The sequence below is a fragment of the Anomaloglossus baeobatrachus genome, chromosome 1 (assembly GCF_048569485.1).
Source record: "Anomaloglossus baeobatrachus isolate aAnoBae1 chromosome 1, aAnoBae1.hap1, whole genome shotgun sequence".
Lineage (NCBI taxonomy): Eukaryota > Metazoa > Chordata > Amphibia > Anura > Aromobatidae > Anomaloglossus > Anomaloglossus baeobatrachus.
Genome location: NC_134353.1, coordinates 863,480,075 through 863,501,294, shown reverse-complemented (window position 1 = coordinate 863,501,294; position 21,220 = coordinate 863,480,075). Strand labels below are relative to the sequence as shown.

The 21,220-nt window shown below is 49.3% G+C and overlaps 1 protein-coding gene across 2 annotated transcripts in view; it reads left to right on the top strand.

Moving 5' to 3' along the window:
* The first annotated feature begins 7,286 nt into the window (after positions 1 to 7,286).
* PIK3R1 (phosphoinositide-3-kinase regulatory subunit 1) overlaps positions 7,287 to 21,220 on the top strand; it is a 68,571-nt gene continuing 54,637 nt past the window's right edge. For both annotated transcript variants that reach the window (XM_075325899.1, XM_075325889.1), the window contains exon 1: positions 7,287 to 7,844. In XM_075325899.1, coding sequence (XP_075182014.1) covers positions 7,511 to 7,844 — 334 coding nt within the window. In that variant the 5' untranslated portion in view covers positions 7,287 to 7,510. The remainder of the gene's footprint in view (positions 7,845 to 21,220) is intronic.

The window sequence follows — 21,220 nt, the reverse complement described above, 5'->3', positions numbered from 1 at the left end:
ATATTATATAGAGTCATTACACACAGAGGGATCTATTCCTATATATTATATAGTCATTACACACAGAAGGATCTATTCCTATATATTATAATGAGTCATTACACATAGAGGGATCTATTCCTATATATTATATAGAGTCATTACACACAGAGGGATCTAGTCCTATATATTATATAGAGTCATTACACACAGAGGGATCTATTCCTATATATTATATAGTCATTACACACAGAAGGATCTATTCCTATATATTATATGAAGTCATTACACACAGAGGGATCTATTCCTATATATTATATAGTCATTACACACAGAGGGATCTATTCCTATATATTATATAGAGTCATTACACACAGACTGATCTATTTATATATATTATATAGAGTCATTACACACAGAGGGATCTATTCCTATATATTATATAGTCATTACACACAGAAGGATCTATTTGTATATATTATATAGAGTCATTACACACAGAAGGATCTATTCCTATATATTATATAGAGTCATTACACACAGAGGGATCTATTTCTATATACTACATAGAGTCATTACACACAGAGGGATCTATTCCTATATATTATATAGAGTCATTACACACAGAGGGATCTATTCCTATATGTTATATAGTCATTACACACAGAGGGATCTATTCCTATATATTATATAGAATTATTACACATAGAGGGATCTATTCCTATATATTATATAGAGTCATTACACACAGAGGGATCTAGTCCTATATATTATATAGAGTCATTACACACAGAGGGATCTAGTCCTATATATTATATGGAGTCATTACACACAGAAGGATCTATTCCTATATATTATATAGAGTCATTACACACAGAGGGATCTATTTCTATATATTATATAGAGTCATTACACACAGAGGGATCTATTTCTATATATTATATAGAGTCATTACACACAGAGGGATCTATTACTATATATGATATAGAGTCATTACACACAGAGGGATCTATTCCTATATATTATATAGAGTCATTACACACAGAGGGATCTATTTCTATATATTATATAGAGTCATTACAAACAGAGGGATCTATTCCTATATATTATATAGAGTCATTACACACAGAGGGATCTATTCCTATATATTATATAGAGTCATTACACACAGAGGGATCTATTTCAAGTGTTTATTCAATGGCTTGATTTGTTCAGGCGCCGGTTTAAAAAATGAAAACCTATGACATGCTCGATTTTAGCGGCATCAGCCCTATGGCTGTCATTAACAGGAACGGAGTAACCCAAAATATCCTACAACAATAAATCTAGATTTCCCCCTACATACACCTGTAAACATAAGAGCTTCAATACTAAAGAAAAAGCTAAGTAAATTTCAGATGATTATGCTGGTAATGGTGCAGTAATGCCCTTGAAGTCCACAGATAAGTGGAGCTAATAGGGCATGAGATTTGTTGACATTACATTATCTTAATCATAATGTCCAGATTATACGAGAGGCTTCTTGTACAGTCGGTACAGACCTCAGGGTACTCCGCTGCCAAGGAGCGCCATCAGAATCAGTAAGAAAATGGGGAGAACATGACGCCTCGTAAAAATAACTACAAAATTAACAATTGGTTTGATAGCTGCTAGTTCTATGTCAGGCCTAACAGGAATTACAGGAACACCTAAACCCCTTTAGCTAAATGATAAGGAATGCAATGGTAATTAGCATAGAGAACAAGAGCACATCAAAAACTCAAAATCACAGGTGCACGGCTAATTAAGGTCATAAATCGGGCTGTATCGAAATTTGTATGTGGATTTTTGCAATTCTATTCCTTAAAGGGACTGATGGCTACAGACAATGTCTTGTCAGGGGTCCACAACAGGAGCCAAGGGCAATGTTCATAACTGGAAACTGTAGGGTACAGGTAGAGGTGAGAGCGAAAATGTCTCTGATGCTGCACATTCATTAGCATGTTAGCACGCCCACAGGGGTCTACTTACATGCTAAGGGGGCCAACTAGCCAAGGGAATTAACGCCTTTGTGACTAGTCCCTGGCCTCATTAGCACATTGTAAAGGATCTTTAGAAATACTTTTCCTATAGATCTCTTTATGTATGCTACAAGATAAAGGGATGGTTAGGCAGGGTTTAGCAGTATGCACCCACAGCACAGCGGTCCCCAGAACTCGGCCCGGGGGCCGCAGGATACATCACTGCCCTTCTCATCTGGCTGTCCTCCGTTCCCTTGTGTCCTCTCCTTGCGTCCCGCAGCCCCCTTGGTGATCGTGCCCCTGGCGCTGCAGTCAGGACTTTACTTCAGACGCGCTGTGCAGAGTCAAGCTCTGTGCGCAACTATTCCATGGGCAGCCGCCAGCCAATCAGAGACAGCAGGTGACGTCATACGCTTCAGCTACTCGCCTCTGATTGACCGGTAGCTGCGATAGCTGTGCACAAAGCATGACTCTGCGCAGCGACGGCAAATCATCTGAAATAAAGCGCTGACTGCTGCGGCCTCTGCAGCGGCCGGGATCATCAAGGGGGCCACAAGAAGCAGCCTCAGGGCCGCATGTTTGAGACCTCTGCATTAGCTGGTCGTTCTGGCTTTCATTCAAAGTGTATGACCACCTTTATGACCCATTTAGACAGGCTGTTAAAGTCGTCCAATTGATTATACACCAGCTAAATCGGTGGACAGGTATTGTTCTATTTACATAAGCTGATGAAATAGTTATGGGGTCAGAACAACTGCTGCAACTGTTCTTTCACCAAATTGTAAGTCATTTCCAAGGGGACACATTTTGTGTCTTAATAGGGCTTTCACAGACAGGCTAAAGGGGGCTTTAGACGGTAGCGATATCGCTAGCAATTTGTAGCGATAGCGAGCGTTTAAGTACCCGCCCCCGTCGCGCATGCGATTGTTTGTGATCGCTGCCGTAGCGAACATTATTGCTACGGCAGCGTCACACGCGCTTACCTGGTCGGCGTCGGCGCTGTGACTGCCGAACAATCCCTCCTTCAAGGGGGAGGGACGTTCGGCATCACAGCGACGTCACCGCAACGTCACTAAGCGGCCGGCCAATCAAAGCGGAGGGGCGGAGATTAGCAGGACGTAACATCCCGCTCACCTTCTTCCTTCCGCATTGTGGCCAGCGGCAGGTAAGGAGACGGTCCTCACTCCTGCGGTGTCACACTCAGCGATGTGTGCTGCCGCATGAGCGATGAACCACCTGGATAAACAACCCTTACAGATTTTTGAGTTTGGGACGACCTCTCCATGGTGAACGATTTTCACCATTTTTGAGGTCGCTTGAGGTCGCTGGTCAGTGTCACATGCTACGATATAGTTAATGACGCCGGATGTGCGTCACTAACAACGTGACCCCGACGCCAAAACATTAACGATATCGTAGCGTGTAAAGCCCTCTTTAGTGCTATCCACTCCTACCAGATCCCAGGGGTTGCCCTGGCCTTCAATCCCTATACAGAGAACTAGATATACATAGGAGCCCCTGAGTTGGGGCTACAGAATAAGTGCTGACTGGTAGAGCAAGCTGGTGGCAAAAAGAGTCATCATGCGAGGTCATTAACAAGAGGTCAGGTAAAGGGAAAATAGGAAAGCACATGGATGGTCAGAATACATGCAGAGGTCATAAACCAGAATAATCAAGATAGCACCATGGGAGCAAAAATCAGGGATGTGGACCAAGTCAGGCAGAACTTAATAAGTGGCAATGGGGAACAGGCACGAAAGATCTTCAATAGCCATCAGCCCAAGGTTAACAACAAGAATCCAAGTCAAAAGTTACCCCTCAGTCTCCAGGTCACAATGGTGGAAATCCCAGACAGGGGCTTGACGGCCTGGTGAAGAAAGCAGAGGGGCAAATCCTGTATTGATTACTTTCCAAGTTATCTGGCAGTGGACAACCCCTTCAAGGCGGGAGCTGCCTGTGACTAACTGATCATGTGGCCAAAGATCGCTTTATACCGGTGCCACATCACGGAATGGTGCAAGCAACTGTGGTGCTAACCCCCAAGATACCGGGAGTCAGACAAGCAAGTTTAAAGCCTGCTTTACACGTTGCAATTTCGCATACGATATCGTATGCGATTTGCAACGCCCCCATCGTATGTGCGGCACTTTCAATTTGTTGAACGTGCCGCACATACGATTAACCCCCGTCACACGTACTTACCTTCCATACGACCTCGATGTGGGCGGCGAACATCCACTTCCTGGAGTGGGAGGGACGTTTGGCGTCACATCGACGTCACGCGGCGGCCGGCCAATAGAAGTGGAGGGGCGGAGCTGAGCGGGATGTAAACATCCCGCCCACCTCCTTCCTTCCGCAGTGTGGGCCGGGAGCCGCAGGACGTAGGTAAGGTCTGTTCATCGTTACCGGGGTGTCACACACTGCAATGTGTGCTACCCTGGGTACGATGAACAACCGGACGTTCAATTCGTCAGGAATGAACCACGTGCATGCGATGAACAATTTTTCGTTCAATCGCAATTGCACGTACCTGTCACACGCTACAACATACCTTACGAAGCCGGATGTGTGTCACTTACGACGTGACCCAGCCGACATATCGTAAGATATCTTGTAGCGTGTAAAGCAGGCTTTAAAGAGTCAGAACCAATGGGATTTTCTTGCAACTTTAGAGTCGTAGTCGTAGTACCTTGCGGGTCACAATGCAATCCCACTCACCAGCTGTATGCTACAATCTGTGGCCACAGGACCAGTGTTGTAAGCAACATCACCATGTAGATCCAGCATAAAAGGACATTTACATCCGAAGATAATGGTGAATCAGGCGTTTTCAGCAACGTTTCAAGATTACCCTGCTGTGTGAACTGCCAATCAGGTGAACGATCAAGTAGTTTGTGTGTGTCGTGTTGGCGGCTGGCCTGTGTACACAGAGCAGAAGATTTACAACAATATGACCACTTTGATCTGTGAACCATCGGCTCCAGGCCCCTTGTATCCCCCCTGCGTAGCGTGCCCTGACCCCCCTCCCTCGTGTACCACATTCAGACCCACACTCACCTCAGTGTATCACACTGTAACCTCCCCACCACAGTGTATCACACTCTGACCTCCCCACCCCAGTGTATCACACTCTGACCTCCCCACCCCAGTGTATCACACTCTGACCTCCCCACCCCAGTGTATCACACTCTGACCTCCCCACCCCAGTGTATCACACTCTGACCTCCCCACCCCAGTGTATCACACTCTGACCTCCCCACCCCAGTGTATCACACTCTGACCTCCCCACCCCAGTGTATCACACTCTGACCTCCCCACCCCAGTGTATCACACTCTGACCTCCCCACCCCAGTGTATCACACTCTGACCTCCCCACCCCAGTGTATCACACTCTGACCTCCCTGCTTTGCATATCTCGCTCTGACCCACCAACTGCGTGTATCACCCTCTGACCTCCCTGTCCACATATATCGCATTCTGACCCCCAAGCCCATGTATCACCCTCTGACTCTCCCACCCCTATGTATTGTCCTCTGCCCCCCAGTGTATCGCACTATGACCCTCCCACCCCTGTATATCGTCCTCTGACCCCCACATCATGCATCGCATTCTGACCCTCAACCCTGTGTATCACCATCTGCCCCACCCACCCCATGTATCGCTCCCTGACCCCCCCCCGTGTATCCAATTCTGACACCCCACCCCGTGTATCACTCTCTGGCACTCCCACCTCTGTATATTGCCCTCTGCCCCAGTGTATTGCATTCTGACACCACCACCCCATGTATCACACTCTGACCCTCTCACCCCCCCTGTATAGCCCTCTGCCCCCCCCTCAAGTGTATTGCACTCTGACCTGCCCACCCCTGTGTACCACCCTCTGCCCCCCAGTGTATCGCACTCTGCCCCCCTATGTATTGCACTCTGACCTCCCTTTATGTATCGCCTTCTGCCCCCCCTGTGTATTGCACTCTTACCTCCCCCCGTGTATCACCCTCTGCCCCTGTGTATTGCACTCTGACCTCCCCGCGTATATCGCCCTTTGACCCCCTGTGTATTGCACTCTGACCTCCCCGCGTATATCGCCCTCTGACCCCCTGTGTATTGCACTCTGCCCCCCCTCATGTATCGCCCTCTGACCTCCCCACCCCTGTGTACTACTCTTTGCTCCCTGTGCATCGACCTCTCCCCCCTTATATCGCCCTCTGCGCCCCCCCCGTGTATTGCCTTCTGCCCTGTGAATCGCACTCTGACTGACCTCCCCCTGTGTATCGTCTTCTGCCCTGTATATCGCACTCTGACCTCCCCCGTGTATCGCCCTCTCCCCTCCCCGTGTATTGCCCTCTGCCCCCGCGTATTGCCCTCTGCCCCCTCGTGTATCGACCTCCCCCCCATATATCGCCCTCTGCCCCCCCGTGTATTGCCTTCTGCCCTGTGTATCGCACTCTGACTCCCCCCCACGTATTACCCTCTGCCTCCGCGTGTGTTGCACTCTGACCTCCCCTCGTGTATCGACCTCCCCCCATATATCGCCCTCTGCCCCCCCGTGTATTGCCTTCTGCCCTGTATATCGCACTCTGACCTCCCCCGTGTATCGCTCTCTGCCCCCCCCCCTCGTGTATTGCCTTCTGTCCTGTGTATTGCCCTCTGCCCCCCCATATATCGCCTTCTGCCCCATGTATTGCCCTCTGCGTCCCCCCCCCCGTGTACCGCCCTCTGTCGCCCGATGTATAGGACACTGCAGAGGGTCTCATCGCTCACAGCAGATGTTTTAACCCTTGTCTGGTACCAGGGGGTCGATGTGGCCCTGTGCAGATTGGTGCAACTAGTGATTTTTTTTCATGGTACCAGCCCAAAGTTAAAAATGCTTTTAAATGTTGTTTTGGAAAAAGGGTCATCATTTCAACTAAAAATGCCATTTTCTGCAGGATGTAGCATATGCATCACATAGGTGAAGCGCTGCAGGCAGTCACCCCACCCATGGCCGCCGGCAGACCCCGCACCCCCTGATAGCAGTGTTCGGGTACTCCCCAGTGCACGGCGACTCTCAGTAGTTTAGCGGTGCAGCCGGCTCCCTGCACCCAGCGCTGAAATCTTCCCCTGTAAATTCACACGCACATGGCAACAAGCCTGCTGCCCATTTAAAAAAATGGCTCCTGCGCTCCCTCCCCCTCCGTGACGTCGCCTCTATCTCCACCAATCAGGAGTTAGGCTTTAGAACTACTGAATGACAGATGTGTAAAGTAAGACAGATGCGCATGCGCACTGGGTGTCCTCACGGCATCTGTACGCCCCGCCCACCCGGCTGGCTGCGTCTCCTCGCCCAGTGCTGTGAGCGGCTCCTGTGTACGGCGTCGAGGAAGGAAGGAAGACGGAGGAGCAGGACGAGGGGGAAGAGACAGAAATGAGAGCGAGCTGCGGCGCCTCCGACTCCAGGCAGTCCCCGGGCACCGCGGTGTGAGCGCCGGCCGCCTCCTCACTGCACGGACACTCAGCGCTTCTGGCTTGTACAAACCCGCGGCTGCAGCAGCATGAGCGCGGAAGGATATCAGTACCGGGCCCTGTTCCCGTACAAAAAGGAGAGGGAAGAGGACATGGAGCTGCGGGTGGGGGACGTCCTCACCGTCAACCGGGGCTCCCTCCTGGCCCTGGGCTGCGGGGAGGGCAACGAGGCCAGACCGGAGCACATCGGCTGGCTGAACGGCATCAACGAGAGCACGGGCGAGAGGGGCGACTTCCCCGGCACCTACGTGGAGTACATCGGGCGGAAGAAGATCAGCCCCCCGACCCCCAAACCCCGGCCACCGAGACCCCTGCCTGTGGCCCCCGGGGCCGCCCGAGGGGAGGCAGGGGCGGAAGCGCAGGGTGAGTGCTCTGTGTCCTGTCTGCACAGCTGTCACCCGTCTCACCATGCTTTATATCACAGCTCCTCTCACTTCACATTATTCATTTTTTATTTCTGACTCTGCCTGAAAAGTGGACAAAATCCACAAGTAACCCTCTCACTGCCAGAGGGGGGGGGGCTATAGTAACTCACTGCCAGAGGGGGGGGGGGTATAGTAACCCACTCACTGCCAGAGGGGGGGGGGGGTATAGTAACCCACTCACTGCCAGAGGGGGGGGGGTATAGTAACCCACTCACTGCCAGAGGGGGGGGGGTATAGAAACCCACTCACTGCCAGAAGGGGGGGGGGGGGGGCTATAGTAACTCACTGCCAGAGGGGGGGGGGTATAGTAACCCACTCACTGCCAGAGGGGGGGCGGTATAGTAACCCTCTCACTGCCAGAGGGGGGGCGGTATAGTAACCCTCTCACTGCCAGAGGGGGGGGCGGTATAGTAACCCTCTCACTGCCAGAGGGGGGGCGGTATAGTAACCCTCTCACTGCCAGAGGGGGGGGGGGGTATAGTAACCCACTCACTGCCAGAGGGGGGGGGTATAGAAACCCACTCACTGCCAGAAGGGGGGGGGGGGGGGGGGGGCTATAGTAACTCACTGCCAGAGGGGGGGGGGGGTATAGTAACCCACTCACTGCCAGAGGGGGGGCGGTATAGTAACCCACTCACTGCCAGAGGGGGGGGCGGTATAGTAACCCTCTCACTGCCAGAGGGGGGGGCGGTATAGTAACCCTCTCACTGCCAGAGGGGGGGCGGTATAGTAACCCTCTCACTGCCAGAGGGGGGGGCGGTATAGTAACCCTCTCACTGCCAGAGGGGGGGGCGGTATAGTAACCCTCTCACTGCCAGAGGGGGGGCGGTATAGTAACCCTCTCACTGCCAGAGGGGGGGCGGTATAGTAACCCTCTCACTGCCAGAGGGGGGGCGGTATAGTAACCCTCTCACTGCCAGAGGGGGGGCGGTATAGTAACCCTCTCACTGCCAGAGGGGGGGCGGTATAGTAACCCTCTCACTGCCAGAGGGGGGGCGGTATAGTAACCCTCTCACTGCCAGAGGGGGGGCGGTATAGTAACCCTCTCACTGCCAGAGGGGGGGCGGTATAGTAACCCTCTCACTGCCAGAGGGGGGGTATACTAACCCTCTCACTGCCAGAGAGGTGGGGGGGTGGTATAGTAACCCTCTCTCTGCCAGAGGGGGGAGGGCTATATTAACCCTCTCACTGCCAGAGGGGGGGGGGTATAGTAACTCTCTCACTGCCAGAGAGGTGGGGGGGGTGGTATAGTAACCCTCTCACTGCCAGAGAGGTGGGGGGGTGGTATAGTGTATAGTAACCCTCTCACAGCCAGAGAGGTGGGGGCGCTATAGCAACCCTCTCACTGCCAGAGAGGTGGGGAGGGGGCTATAGTAACCCTCTCACTGCCAGAGAGGTGGGGGGCGCTATAGTAACCCTCTCACTGCCAGAGAGGTGGGGAGGGGGCTATAGTAACCCTCTCACTGCCAGAGAGGTGGGGGGCGCTATAGTAACCCTCTAACTGCCAGGGGGGCTTTGGTAACCTGTCTCAGCTGGGGTTCTCCTCCCATGAGGGTTTTTTTATTCTTGCATGTAGTTAGTTTGGTTTCATGAAGCGCATTGCACTGTCTGTCTTCTGCATGTCGGATCATATAGTGCTGGCTGCAGAATGAGTTAACTAAGGGTCTGCCAGTGAGCTCAGGAGAGATTCTGTCTTTGTCAGCTCTTAGCTGATTTCTGACCACAAAGAGCCTATTAAAGCCAAAGAGTGCAACATTTTTACTGATTTCCCCCATAGCAAAATGTTGACCCCCACCTGCCAAATACATGGTTTTAAGTAAAATAATAGTCCGCCATGGTTGGTGAGACCCTCTGAGCCGCTTCTAGGCATGAGATCTTTATCTGCAGATAATCCGGTGTATGAGGAGCACAGATTGGTCTGCAGATAATCTCGGGTACGGCCAGCGCCTCCTAACCGATCCCTAAAAACTCCTGCAGTGATTGGCTGAGAATTCTTGTATTGCACTGGGCTACTGGGATGGGAGCTGTAGAAGAACATGTCTACGGGCTACAACTGGTCCCAGGACGGCTGCGGCTTCTATACAGGTCATATATAGGCAATGTCTGATCCTGCATGCTGGTTCTTGTAGTTCCTCACAAGTTGCATATTTACACAATGTGTGTTCACTTAGCATTGTTTACAAACATGGTGAAAGCATCGGTGGCACCATCTCTTATTACAGAGGCGCTTGACACAGGACCCCTGCGGGCCAGGCTGTGCATTTCATATTACCCCCCCTTATATTGTGTCCCAATGTCCCAAGCTCTGCATTGTCGTCGTCCCCCCCCATATACCTTAAGCATTGTCCCCCCCCCCATAATTTGCCACAAACTCTGTATTGCCCGCATAATGTGCCCAAAGCTCTGTATTGTCCCCCCCCTAATGTGCCCAAAGCTCTGTATTGTCCCCCCCCCCCAATGTGCCCCAAGCTCTGTATTGTCCCCCCAATGTGCCCCAAGCTCTGTATTGTCCCCCCCATAATGTGCCCCAAGCTCTGTATTGTCCCCCCCCCCCATAATGTGCCCCAAGGTCTGTATTGTCCCCCCCCCCCATAATGTGCCCCAAGCTCTGTATTGTCCCCCCCCCCATAATGTGCCCCAAGCTCTGTATTGTCCCCCCCATAATGTGCCCCAAGCTCTGCATTTCCCATTGTCCCCCCATAATGTGCCCATTCTCCCTCACTTTATCTCGGCCCATTAGCATTGAGCAGCCTTTCCCTGGAGCCGTGGTGTTCCTGCATTTCTTCTTCTGCCAGTGGCTGTGGATGTGGAATGTGCTGCTCGTGCACAGTCCAGTTCCTGTCCTCTATTCATTGTCTCTTCTTCCTCTGTCCTGTGCTGTGTGGATCTGGAGGCTTTGTGTCCAGGACAATAGACCTGAAGTGTCTGTACCCAGAGTTTATTGAATGAGAACCGCAGCCCCTCTGCACCTGGACTCGCTTTATGGCATTGTCACAAAGCGTGAAAACCCTGGGACAAGTTGTGCTGTCCAGTAGATTTGTGTGGATGGTTCCCTACTGAGGAGAGCTGGATTTAGCTGGAGGAGATCTGGTTGTGGGGGGCCCTGTGAGGGGCAGAGTGTTACGCAACGCTCGGCCGGTGCGAGGAGGCGCAGAGCGCACTGTTTACATGCTAATCAGGCGGCTGCTTACACATAAGGGGTCTGTGATGTTTGTTTGCCCCGCATCTAAATGTTTGTAAATTCCTTTCTAACTTTAGTTACTTTGTCCTGGAGCTTTTTTTTTTATTTTCTACAAAATATTAGAACAATCTGTAGTTTGTTACATTGTTTTATTTATTAATATTATTTGGTTCTTGCCGGATTCTCTCCGTGGCCGGACACAACGTATCCAGATTAGAAAAGTGCTTTATTTTCCCTTTTTTTTATGTATATTTTTGCACTATTTTTTTTCTTTTTTTTTTTTTTTTTTTCTTTTAAACCATTCACATCGTGACCAGAAGATGAATCCGGGAAAGTTGCTTTTTGAGATGCAAGTGCCATCTACTGGCCTGGAATAACATGGACGTGTGTACGGCTGCACTGGATCGTGCTGGAGCGGATGCAAAGTTCATTCTTTCCAGTTTTGTCTTTTTTTTTTTTTTTTTTTCTGCATTTTGTGCAGTTGCACAAATGTCACCAGATTTAGTACATCTCGAGAGAAAAGGCTGATGTTAATGGCTTTTTGTAGAAGTAAAGCAGCTTTCACACATCCGGTTTTTGCAGTGCGGCTCAAAAACCTATGCAATGGATGCGGCGAAAAAAACGGATCCGTTGCATAAGTTTTTCCATGCGGCCTGTCCGTTTTTTTGACGGATGCGGCTTGATACTGAGCATGCACAGTGCAAAAAAACGCATCCGGCAGCCAGATGCGGTTTTTGCCGCAGGACGCCGCATCCGGCATCCATAGGCTTGCATTGTAAATCGCGCCGAATCCGGCGCGATGCGGTTTTTTTCGCCGCACAAAAAAAACGTGCAAGGCAACGTTCCATCCGGCCGCCGTATGGGCTAAATATGCCGCATCTGGCAAAAAACGGACGCAACGCAAGGCCATGCAGCACAATACGGCGCTAATGCAAGTCTATGCAGAAAAAACGCAACCGGCGGCAAAAAAAGTTGCGTTTTTTTCTGCAAAGCGCTGTATTGTGCCTGCCGCTCAGCAAAAAACGGATGTGTGAAAGCAGCCTAAGGCTATGTGCCCACGCTGCGGATTTTGCCGCGGATTTCTCGTGGAAAAGCCGCGGATTTTCCAGAAATCTGCAGCACAGCTACTCCCCAGCCATTTCTATGGCATTTGGGAAATGCTGTGCCCACGTTGCGGATTTTTCCGCAGCGGAAATCGTGCGGATTTTCGTGCGGAAAAATCTGCAGCATGTCAATTATTGTTGCGGATTTTCGTGCGGATTTTGCCTATTCATTTGAATTAAAAAAAAAAAAAAACGCAAAATTCGAGTCAAATCCGCACAAAATCTGCACCTATGAAAAGGTGCAGATTCCGGGGCAAAGCTGCGGATTTTGATGCAGAAAAATCCGCAGATAGAGTCCCGTGGGCACATAGCCTAAGGCTCAGTTCACATTTAATACAATGCTGCCTCCCTAGCACCACATCCTGCAAAATGGTGCTCCGACTAGCCCCCAACAGAGTCCCCCGATAACTCGCTGTAGACAGTCTGGGCTCCGTCCTGCCAGAATTCGTCTTATTTTAAAGAACTTCCAGACCTTGTCCACAGTGACTCCATCGGCTCATTACGGTGAGGGGCTCCTGTCTTAAGTCCTGGTGTGCGGACCACCGCTTGCTGAATATTGGGGATGTTCTTTTTATGCTTCTAGAGGGCAATTTGGTGACTTGCGATTCCATTGCAAAGCAGGGTGCCCGGGGTTTGGAGTACTGAAGTGTGCGCAGTGTTTGGGTCCTGTTCTGACACTGCTGTTTTACTAAACGCTTGTATTCTACATTCTGGGGTATGTTTCCTAAAACTACGTCATGGTGTTCCTCCGCTGTCAGTTATACCTTAAAGGGAACCTGTCACTAGACTTTACCCTATGCAACTAAAACTACCACCTTCTGCAGCTCCTCGGCTGCATTCTATGACGGGGCACCTTGTATCTGGCCCCCTTTTCAGACCGCAAAAACAACTTTATAAATATTACCTTTTCGTATGTAAATTTTTTAGTAGGGCCTAAAGGCCGGGCTCTCTCTCTCCTTCATTTCCCCCTCCTACCGCTGAACGCCGTCCCCTGTGTTGATTTGATGACAACGGTCCCGTCATCCTCCACGTTGTGCCGAATTCTTGCGCATGCGCCGTTATCGTAGGCCACTAAGGCTACTTTCACACATCCGGATTTTTGCTCTGCGGCACAATACGGCGTTCTGCAGAAAAACCGCAACCGGCTTTTGTAACGCCGGTTGCGTTTTTTTTTGCATAGACTTACATTAGTGCCGTATTGTGCCGCAGGGGCTTGCGTTCGGTCCGATTTTTGCCGCATGCCGATTTAGCCGATGCCGCGGCCGGATCGAACGTTCCCTGCAACGTTTTTTGCTCCGGCAAAAAGCACCGCATCCGGCCGCTGCGGCGCATTTTTCAATGCATACCTATGGAGGCCGGATGCGGCGCGATGTGGAAAAAACCGCATCCGGTCGCCGCATGCGTTTTTTTCCACTGCGCATGCTCAGTAGCATGCCGAAACCGGAAAAAAAAACGGACGGGCCGCATGTAAAAACTTATGCAACGGATGCGGTGTTTTCGCCGCATCCGTTGCATAGTTTTCACAGCCGGATTGAGCCGCAGTGCTCAAACCGGATGTGTGAAAGTAGCCTAATCGCGGGCCTATGCACAAACTATCCCCCTCACGTGCCTGGGATGTATTTGCTCAGGCACGAGATTATGGTCGGGTACTAGCTTGACACTGGTGAGGTGCACAGCGCTGCCCATAATCTCGTGCCTGAGCAAATACATCCCTGGCGCTCGCAAGGGATAGTTTGTGCACAGGCCTACGATAACAGCACATGCGCGAGACTTCGGCACAGCGTGGAGGATGATTGGACCGTAGTCATCAATTCAAATCAACACGGGACGGCGTACAGCGGAAGGAGGGGGGGAACGAAGGAAAAAGAGAGCACACCCTTTAGGCCCTACTAAAAAATGTACATACGAAAAGGTAAGATTTATAAAGTTGTTTTTGCGGTCTGAAAAGGGGGCCAGATACAAGGTGCCCGTCATGGAATGCAGCCGAGGAGCTGCAGAAGGTGGTAGTTTTAGTTGCATAGGGAAAAATCTGGTGACGGGTTCCCTTTAAATTGCCTGGGGCATGGACAGCACTGATTGGACAATATCAGGCTGTATACAGCCCTCCCGAACTGTAACGCCCAGTTGTCAGTTTAGAAATAAATTTCTTGGCGGAATAACAGAGGAACGTCACATTGTGGGGTCATAAAAAAAAAAAGCTGATCTTGACCTGTTACATCATTACACAAGTATTACTGACACCTGTCAGGAGAGATAACACATCCTATTTAAGGCTATGTATGTTTACTTTTATACTTTTGCTTTTATTATTTTTTTTTTTTTAACCAGTTAAACGTTCATTCCCATTCTTCGTCATTTTAAAAATAAATAAAAAAAAAAAATTAGTCTAATACTATAAGTTTTAATTGGCGGGAGTCCTGGTGCTGAGACCCCAATATTACTGGTAGTGTTGCGGGCGGCCCGGGGCGTTCGGAGCAGCTCTGCGGCCATTATGATGCTGTAGATCTTATGATCTCGGCCTGCAATGTATATGAAGGTGCTTCTGCTGTCAGCTATGGTGAGCAGATACTTCAGCTTCAAAGCCTCAGGGGTCATTAAATGACAAGAATCCGAATTCTTAGAACAATGCGTGTAGGGGAAGAAGCCTCCCGACACATGGAGGGCAGCAGTGCAGGCCATGGCTTTTTCTTTTTGTGTGAAATTGGTGGCAGAGTTCTAGTAAATGTTCATACATACTCTTGTAAGGATGAAGTATTTGGGGAAAACATGTTTTGTAGATTATATGAAGCTGTTGTATAACTGTGCCTGGTCCCGGATGCTGACGGCGGCCGCTCTGCCCTCCCGTGTGCCTGGTCCCGGATGCTGACGGCGGCCGCTCTGCCCTCCCGTGTGCCTGGTCCCGGATGCTGACGGCGGCCTGCCCTTAGAACAACCTCATACAAGTGCCCAATGTGATATGATCCCAAAGTGGATGAGCTATAATCTCCCTTTGCTACTTTGGGATGGCAGCTATTTTGATGTCTTGTAGGCCGGATTTACTCCTTTTGTAACAGTGGCGTTGTGTAATTGCCAGTAATGAAGCAATGCATAGCCCCCTCCCCCTTAAAGGCTGATTATTCTGCCAAATCTCAGATGAGCCCTTAACAGGCGTTAATGAGGATAAGAGCTAATAGGACAGGAGTGTAATTGCTTGCTCCCTTCCTAATCCATATGCCCTCTACATACATTAATCAAGATGTACTTGTGTATGGCTTGTACTTGTGTCATCCAGTAAATATTTTCGGTAAGAATTGTTCCCGTTTTTAATCACCCAAACTTTTCCCAGACGGGTTATAACCTGCGCCCCTCACCTGTATTTTACATTGCTAGATGAGGGTTGATTTGTGACACCTAATCTCCAGTAATCGCGGCACAGACGATGATCTCATACTTGGCACACAGGTAATGGCTTTTTTGCAGAGATGTTTGGTTAGGGTAATGAATTACTTCTTGGAAAATCATGGGAGCCTTAAAGTCAACAAAAGCTGGAGAATCACCCGTTGCATCATGTCCTTCTTGGCCGGGCATCCATTGAATCTCCGTCCCCAGCTGCCAGGTGACACATCGGCCATCCCGCTTCCCTTTGCTCCGCTAAGTCACATTTGTAGATTTTGGCTTATTTATTGAAATGTCGCAATTTGTCCGTTTTGTTTCACCGCTTAATTTTATTAATCTAACATTTGTAGCTAAAGAGCAGCATTTCATTTCATCATGAAAATGAGAAGCCGATCGTGGCCCGGCTGCCGGTGTGATCATGATCAGTTCTGGAAGTTTATCAGTGATCGCTCCCTATCTGCAGAGCGTTTTTATGACCACTATGGAGAAGTTTCCACCCAGATGTTGCTGGTGGTGAGTGCATGCTAGGGGTAGTAGTCTCTGGACAATTGGAGAGTGGCAGGTTGGAGACTGCTGATGGTTGGATTGCATTGCATTTACATAAATCGTAACATTCAGCTCAAGCTTAGCTGACTGTATGGACTTCTAACCACAAGGTCCAGATAATGAGCAAACATCTGCTGGAAACTGGGCCTGCGCCTCAGCCGGTCCATGGCTGCTGGACCATAGAACCTGCGCCATCCCCAGCGCCTCTTCTGATTACTGTGCCATATAGCACCTGCGCCATCCCCAGCGCCTCTTCTGGTTACTGTGCCATATAGCACCTGCGCCATCCCCAGCGCCTCTTCTGGTTACTGTGCCATATAGCACCTGCGACATCCCCAGCGCCTCTTCTGGTTACTGTGCCATATAGCACCTGCAACATCCCCAGCGCCTCTTCTGGTTACTGTGCCATATAGCACCTGCGACATCCCCAGCGCCTCTTCTGGTTACTGTGCCATATAGCACCTGCGACATCCCCAGCGCCTCTTCTGGTTACTGTGCCATATAGCACCTGCGACATCCCCAGCGCCTCTTCTGGTTACTGTGCCATATAGCACCTGCGCCATCCCCAGCGCCTCTTCTGGTTACTGTGCCATATAGCACCTGCGACATCCCCAGCGCCTCTTCTGGTTACTGTGCCTCCACAACATAATTACGTTGTGACACGACGCACGCTTGATGTCACAGCTGCCTTCTAATGATGATGCCGGGGATGATGTGCGATCTAAAGAGTTCGCAGTGCACTGGTCCTGTGGCCGCTGCAGCAGATGGTTTCGCTCCACTCTACCTTGCAGTGACCAGCGGGATTTGAGTAGTTCTGTCTGTGACTAATGGTAGAATAGTGGTAGGTGTGAGCTGAGCGTCACTACAAGGGGGAATCACACAAGTGGCGTCCCCAATAGACAGCTTTGCTTTATCTTCCAGCATTATATCCAATTATTAGAGATTTTGGTGGAAATGGCAAAACTCTAGTCCAAAGCATAAGTGTGGTATCTACATATAGTGATTATTCAGATACCTCTTTGGTTGTGAGGAACAACTTCCCCACCCCCCTTTTTTTTTTTTTTTTCTTCTTTTGCCCCAGTTTTGACAAATCCCTCCCGTTGCGTTCGGTTTCATACTGTCCGGGCTGTGTAGAGATTAATACTTGCAGAGTCCTGAGCGTTGGGGCCCTGTGCTGCTCCATGTTGTAGGGCTGAGCTGCGGCTGTGCGGTAATCGGACACCAGAACGAGCCTGTCTGAGCGGCGCAGTCCTGGGAGGAGAATGATGCAAGACTGCTACAATATCACAAGTTTTCTTTTGGGGAAAAACTCTAAACTTTTTTCTGGTTTAGTTGCAGAATGTCCTTGTGAAAGATGCAAAAATGGGAAAGTCCTTTTTAGCAGAGCAAATATTCTGTGATGTGGGGATTGTCTTGCAAAGTCAGTAAAAGGCAGTTCCAACTTCACCACTTTTTATGCTACAGCTGATCGGACAGATATTCCACCAGTCCCTATAGATTTATAGCTACTGTGCTTTCCCCAAAAATAAAACACTGCCTTAGGCTATGTGCGCACTAGAAAATCCGCACCCTCTGGCAGAATACCGCACCTGCGTTAACCGCGGGTTGGTCCCTACGTTTTTTTGTTATCATTATCAATGGCAAAAACCACAGGTACCTGCAGAAAAGTGGCATGCTCATTCACCTGTAGGAGAAAAAAAATGCAGTGTGCGCACTTTTTTTTTTTTTTTTTTACCATAGGTTTTGCTGGGGAAGGACTGAAGAAAGATTATGAACCTTTTCTGCAGCATTTCATGCAGCAAATCTGCGAAAAAAAACGCAGCGTGCGCACAGTGCCTTACACTTTTTTTTTTGCCCCTGAAAATGCGCTAGGGCTTATTTTTGTGGAAACAGTTTGGTGGAAGTTTACCTCTCAAAAAATGCAGGTCCCCTTCCCAGGATTGCCATAGTTACCAGTCCCTGGATGTCTGCATGGTTCCCAGGTCCTCCTGTGATTTCAGCGGGCGCTCCCAGCAGGTATGCTGCACGCTGTCCTCCCCTGCTTCTGGCCGACACTCACACATCAGATCGCACACACCTATACACACTACATACACACTATCACACTATACTGTGTGTGTGTGTGTATATATATATATATAATATGTATATATGTATGTATGTATGTATGTATGTATGTATACACTATCACAACACATCAGATCGCGCACGCACACCCTCAAATCCAGTGATATCGATTGCTTCCGGCTGGCAAAGGATCGTGGAGTGTGGGATACAAACAGGACCTCTGTCTAGATCACATCGCTGTGTTCCATCCGCAGCTCCTCGCGCCCCACTGCACCATGTCCCACTTTGTGAGCCAGAAGGCTCCATTCATGTCTGGTATTGCAGATCAGTCACATTGATATTGACCTCCGGTTTAGTCAAGTCAGACACAATCCTTGGACCACGTCGGCACTGTTTCTAGGGGGTCTTGTGGGGTAGCGCATGCTTTCTTCTCTGCTGTGACATGCTCCAGTTTTATCACTTCTAAGGCCGATGGTTGTGTATGGATCTGTTCACACTGGCATCCATCAGGGTTGCACAGCGATTCCTGCACTACGCCCTGTACAACATGATGGAGCCATTTTAAGCTTCCTCAATGCCAGACTGAGCAGTATCCAAATACCTCAATCAAGAGATGAAAGGCCTTTTCTTATAGTCACTATAAATACTAAAATATTGGCCAAAGTCTTAACGCGAAAGAAACCCGACCCGTTTGGCGCAGAATTTAGTTGCTGTGTGTAATTGATCCCATTCTCGGCCTTCGCCGGTGTATTCTTATCCTGCAGACAGTGACCTGAGATGCCTACAGCGTGCCTAACAGGAGCCTGGTGTCATCCCGTGAGAAATTGCAAGTTGGTTACTATGTGTGGAAAGTGTTGACCTTCTACACGTTACACATTTCACAGCGTAGCCGGTTATTCTGGCTGCAAAGTGCTACTTCAGAAATAAAGTGGGCATTGTTATAGATTCCTCAGCGCCACGTTGACCCCCGCGCTCCTCGCTGAGGTTTGGGTGCGGGATATTATGACTTGCATTATACAAAGTCTCCCATAAATGTAATCCACTTGGCAGCGAGGACCATTTTCTGGCTAAACCGTAACCAATAGTAGAATTGTTGCCGCTGGCTGAGTCGGTTCTGCAGCAGGAATGTTCCAGCCACAATCCCCATTCTCCAGTTTCTACTGCACTGACTTTTATATTGACCTCCATGTAAATCCAAAACAGATGTCGGCAGTACAGGTGGCTGGGGAATCAATCACATATGCTGATCTGGTTTTGGCTGGAATCCATAGTCCAATCTATAGGACTCGTTCAGAAAGAAAAAAGAAAGATCTGAGTCATTTCTCCTCGGAAACAGCTTTGCATCTTTATGGCACGTGTAAATTATAGGCTTTATAGTGGGAGAGGCTTCCAGGGAAATGCGCCTGGCCTGCGAAAGTGCTGACGCCGATCTGTGATTGATGCGCGATGTCTTCTCTACCTCCGTGCCGGTGTGAGGAGGTTGTGTGCACCACTGTGTGCAGAGCTGGAGCGGAGTCTGATCCGCAGCAATCATAAAAGAGCAAGCGATGGCGCTCGATCAGGACCGCAGATGTCTCAATGTGGCTGCACTTGGGTGCAAATGGAAAGTGGCTCCTTAAGGCTATGTTCACACTAGAAAATGGACTTTTCTTAAGACCTTTTCTTGAGTGAAGGATTAGCGCACTTGCGTTTAAAAAACGCACCAAAAACACACCTGCGTTTTTACCGCGATTTGGTGCGTTTTTACCGCTGGTTGCTCCCTGCGTTATTGTGCCATTTTCTGTGACAAATAACGCAGTTAGCTGCAGAAAAGAAGTGACATGCTCATTCTTTTTCTTAACAAAATCTACTGAAAGAATTTTCTTAAGGAAAAAAACGCAGTGTGCGCACAGCTAATTTTTTTTGCCATAGGTTTGGCTGGGGGAATGTCTGCAGAAAGGTTACAAGAATTTCTCAAGAAATTTCTGCAGCAAAAACGCAGGTAAAAAACGCAGTGTGTGAACACAGCCTAAGGGTGACCATATATCTTAGATGAGCGTCAACCGAACAGCTGTCTCCTGCCCCACACTATACAGAAGTATGATCGAGCAAACTCTATGGGGAGAGCAGAGTAGGTCAATGACACTCATGTGCAAATCTAAAAATAAGAAGCGCTGATAGTGTAACACCAGGTGGACGAGTATAGTATATAGGGATATACTCACCTATTCCGGTTGTGAACGTCGCAACCACTGTTAAGCATAAGATAATGGCGTCTGCTGCAGCCCCACGTGGATGATCATTCAAAATGGAGAGGAGAAGGGGTTAATGCCGCACATCAACCAAATGAAACTGTATAAATGTTGATGAATAAATGTCTTTCCTTTATTGCATCGGTCTACGCGTTTCGAGGTATAAACCTCTTCCTCAGGACCAGTACATCAACAAAAGCCTTTTTCATCGGTCTATACGTTATACCTCCAAAACGCGTAGACCGATGAAATAAAGGAAAGACATTTATTCATCAACATTTATACAGTTTCATTTGGCTGATGCGCGGCGTTAACCCCTTCTCCTCTCCATTTTGAATGACACTCATGTGGCAGTGACTTATTTGCCTGCAGTACAAAAGTATTCGGTGACTAAGTTCAAACCATCTGATTCCTGTCTTTTCTCCTAAGTGTCCCTGTACATAGAAGATGAACAGACAAAATTCCCAGTTCAGCCACTGTTTATTTAAAAGGGTGGTTCACTACTCACCATTAGTGGCCACATCTCTGTAAAACCGATAGGGAAGACTTTTGTCAAATAACTCGTGTAGTCTATATTGCGGTCCGCTCATCCCCATCATGTGACCCTTGGGCTCCGTTACCTTTGAGATCTGATGAAGTCACCTCAACTTCCAGTTGACCCGACAACACCAAGACGGGACCCAGTCTCCCTGACCCGGCATCACCTTGGCCGGGCCCAGCCTCCCTGAGTGACTGAGTTATGGGCGTCGTTTCTCCGCTCATCACAACGCAGCATCTCACGCGCTCTCTCCTTCACTGCAAAGCGCTGCAA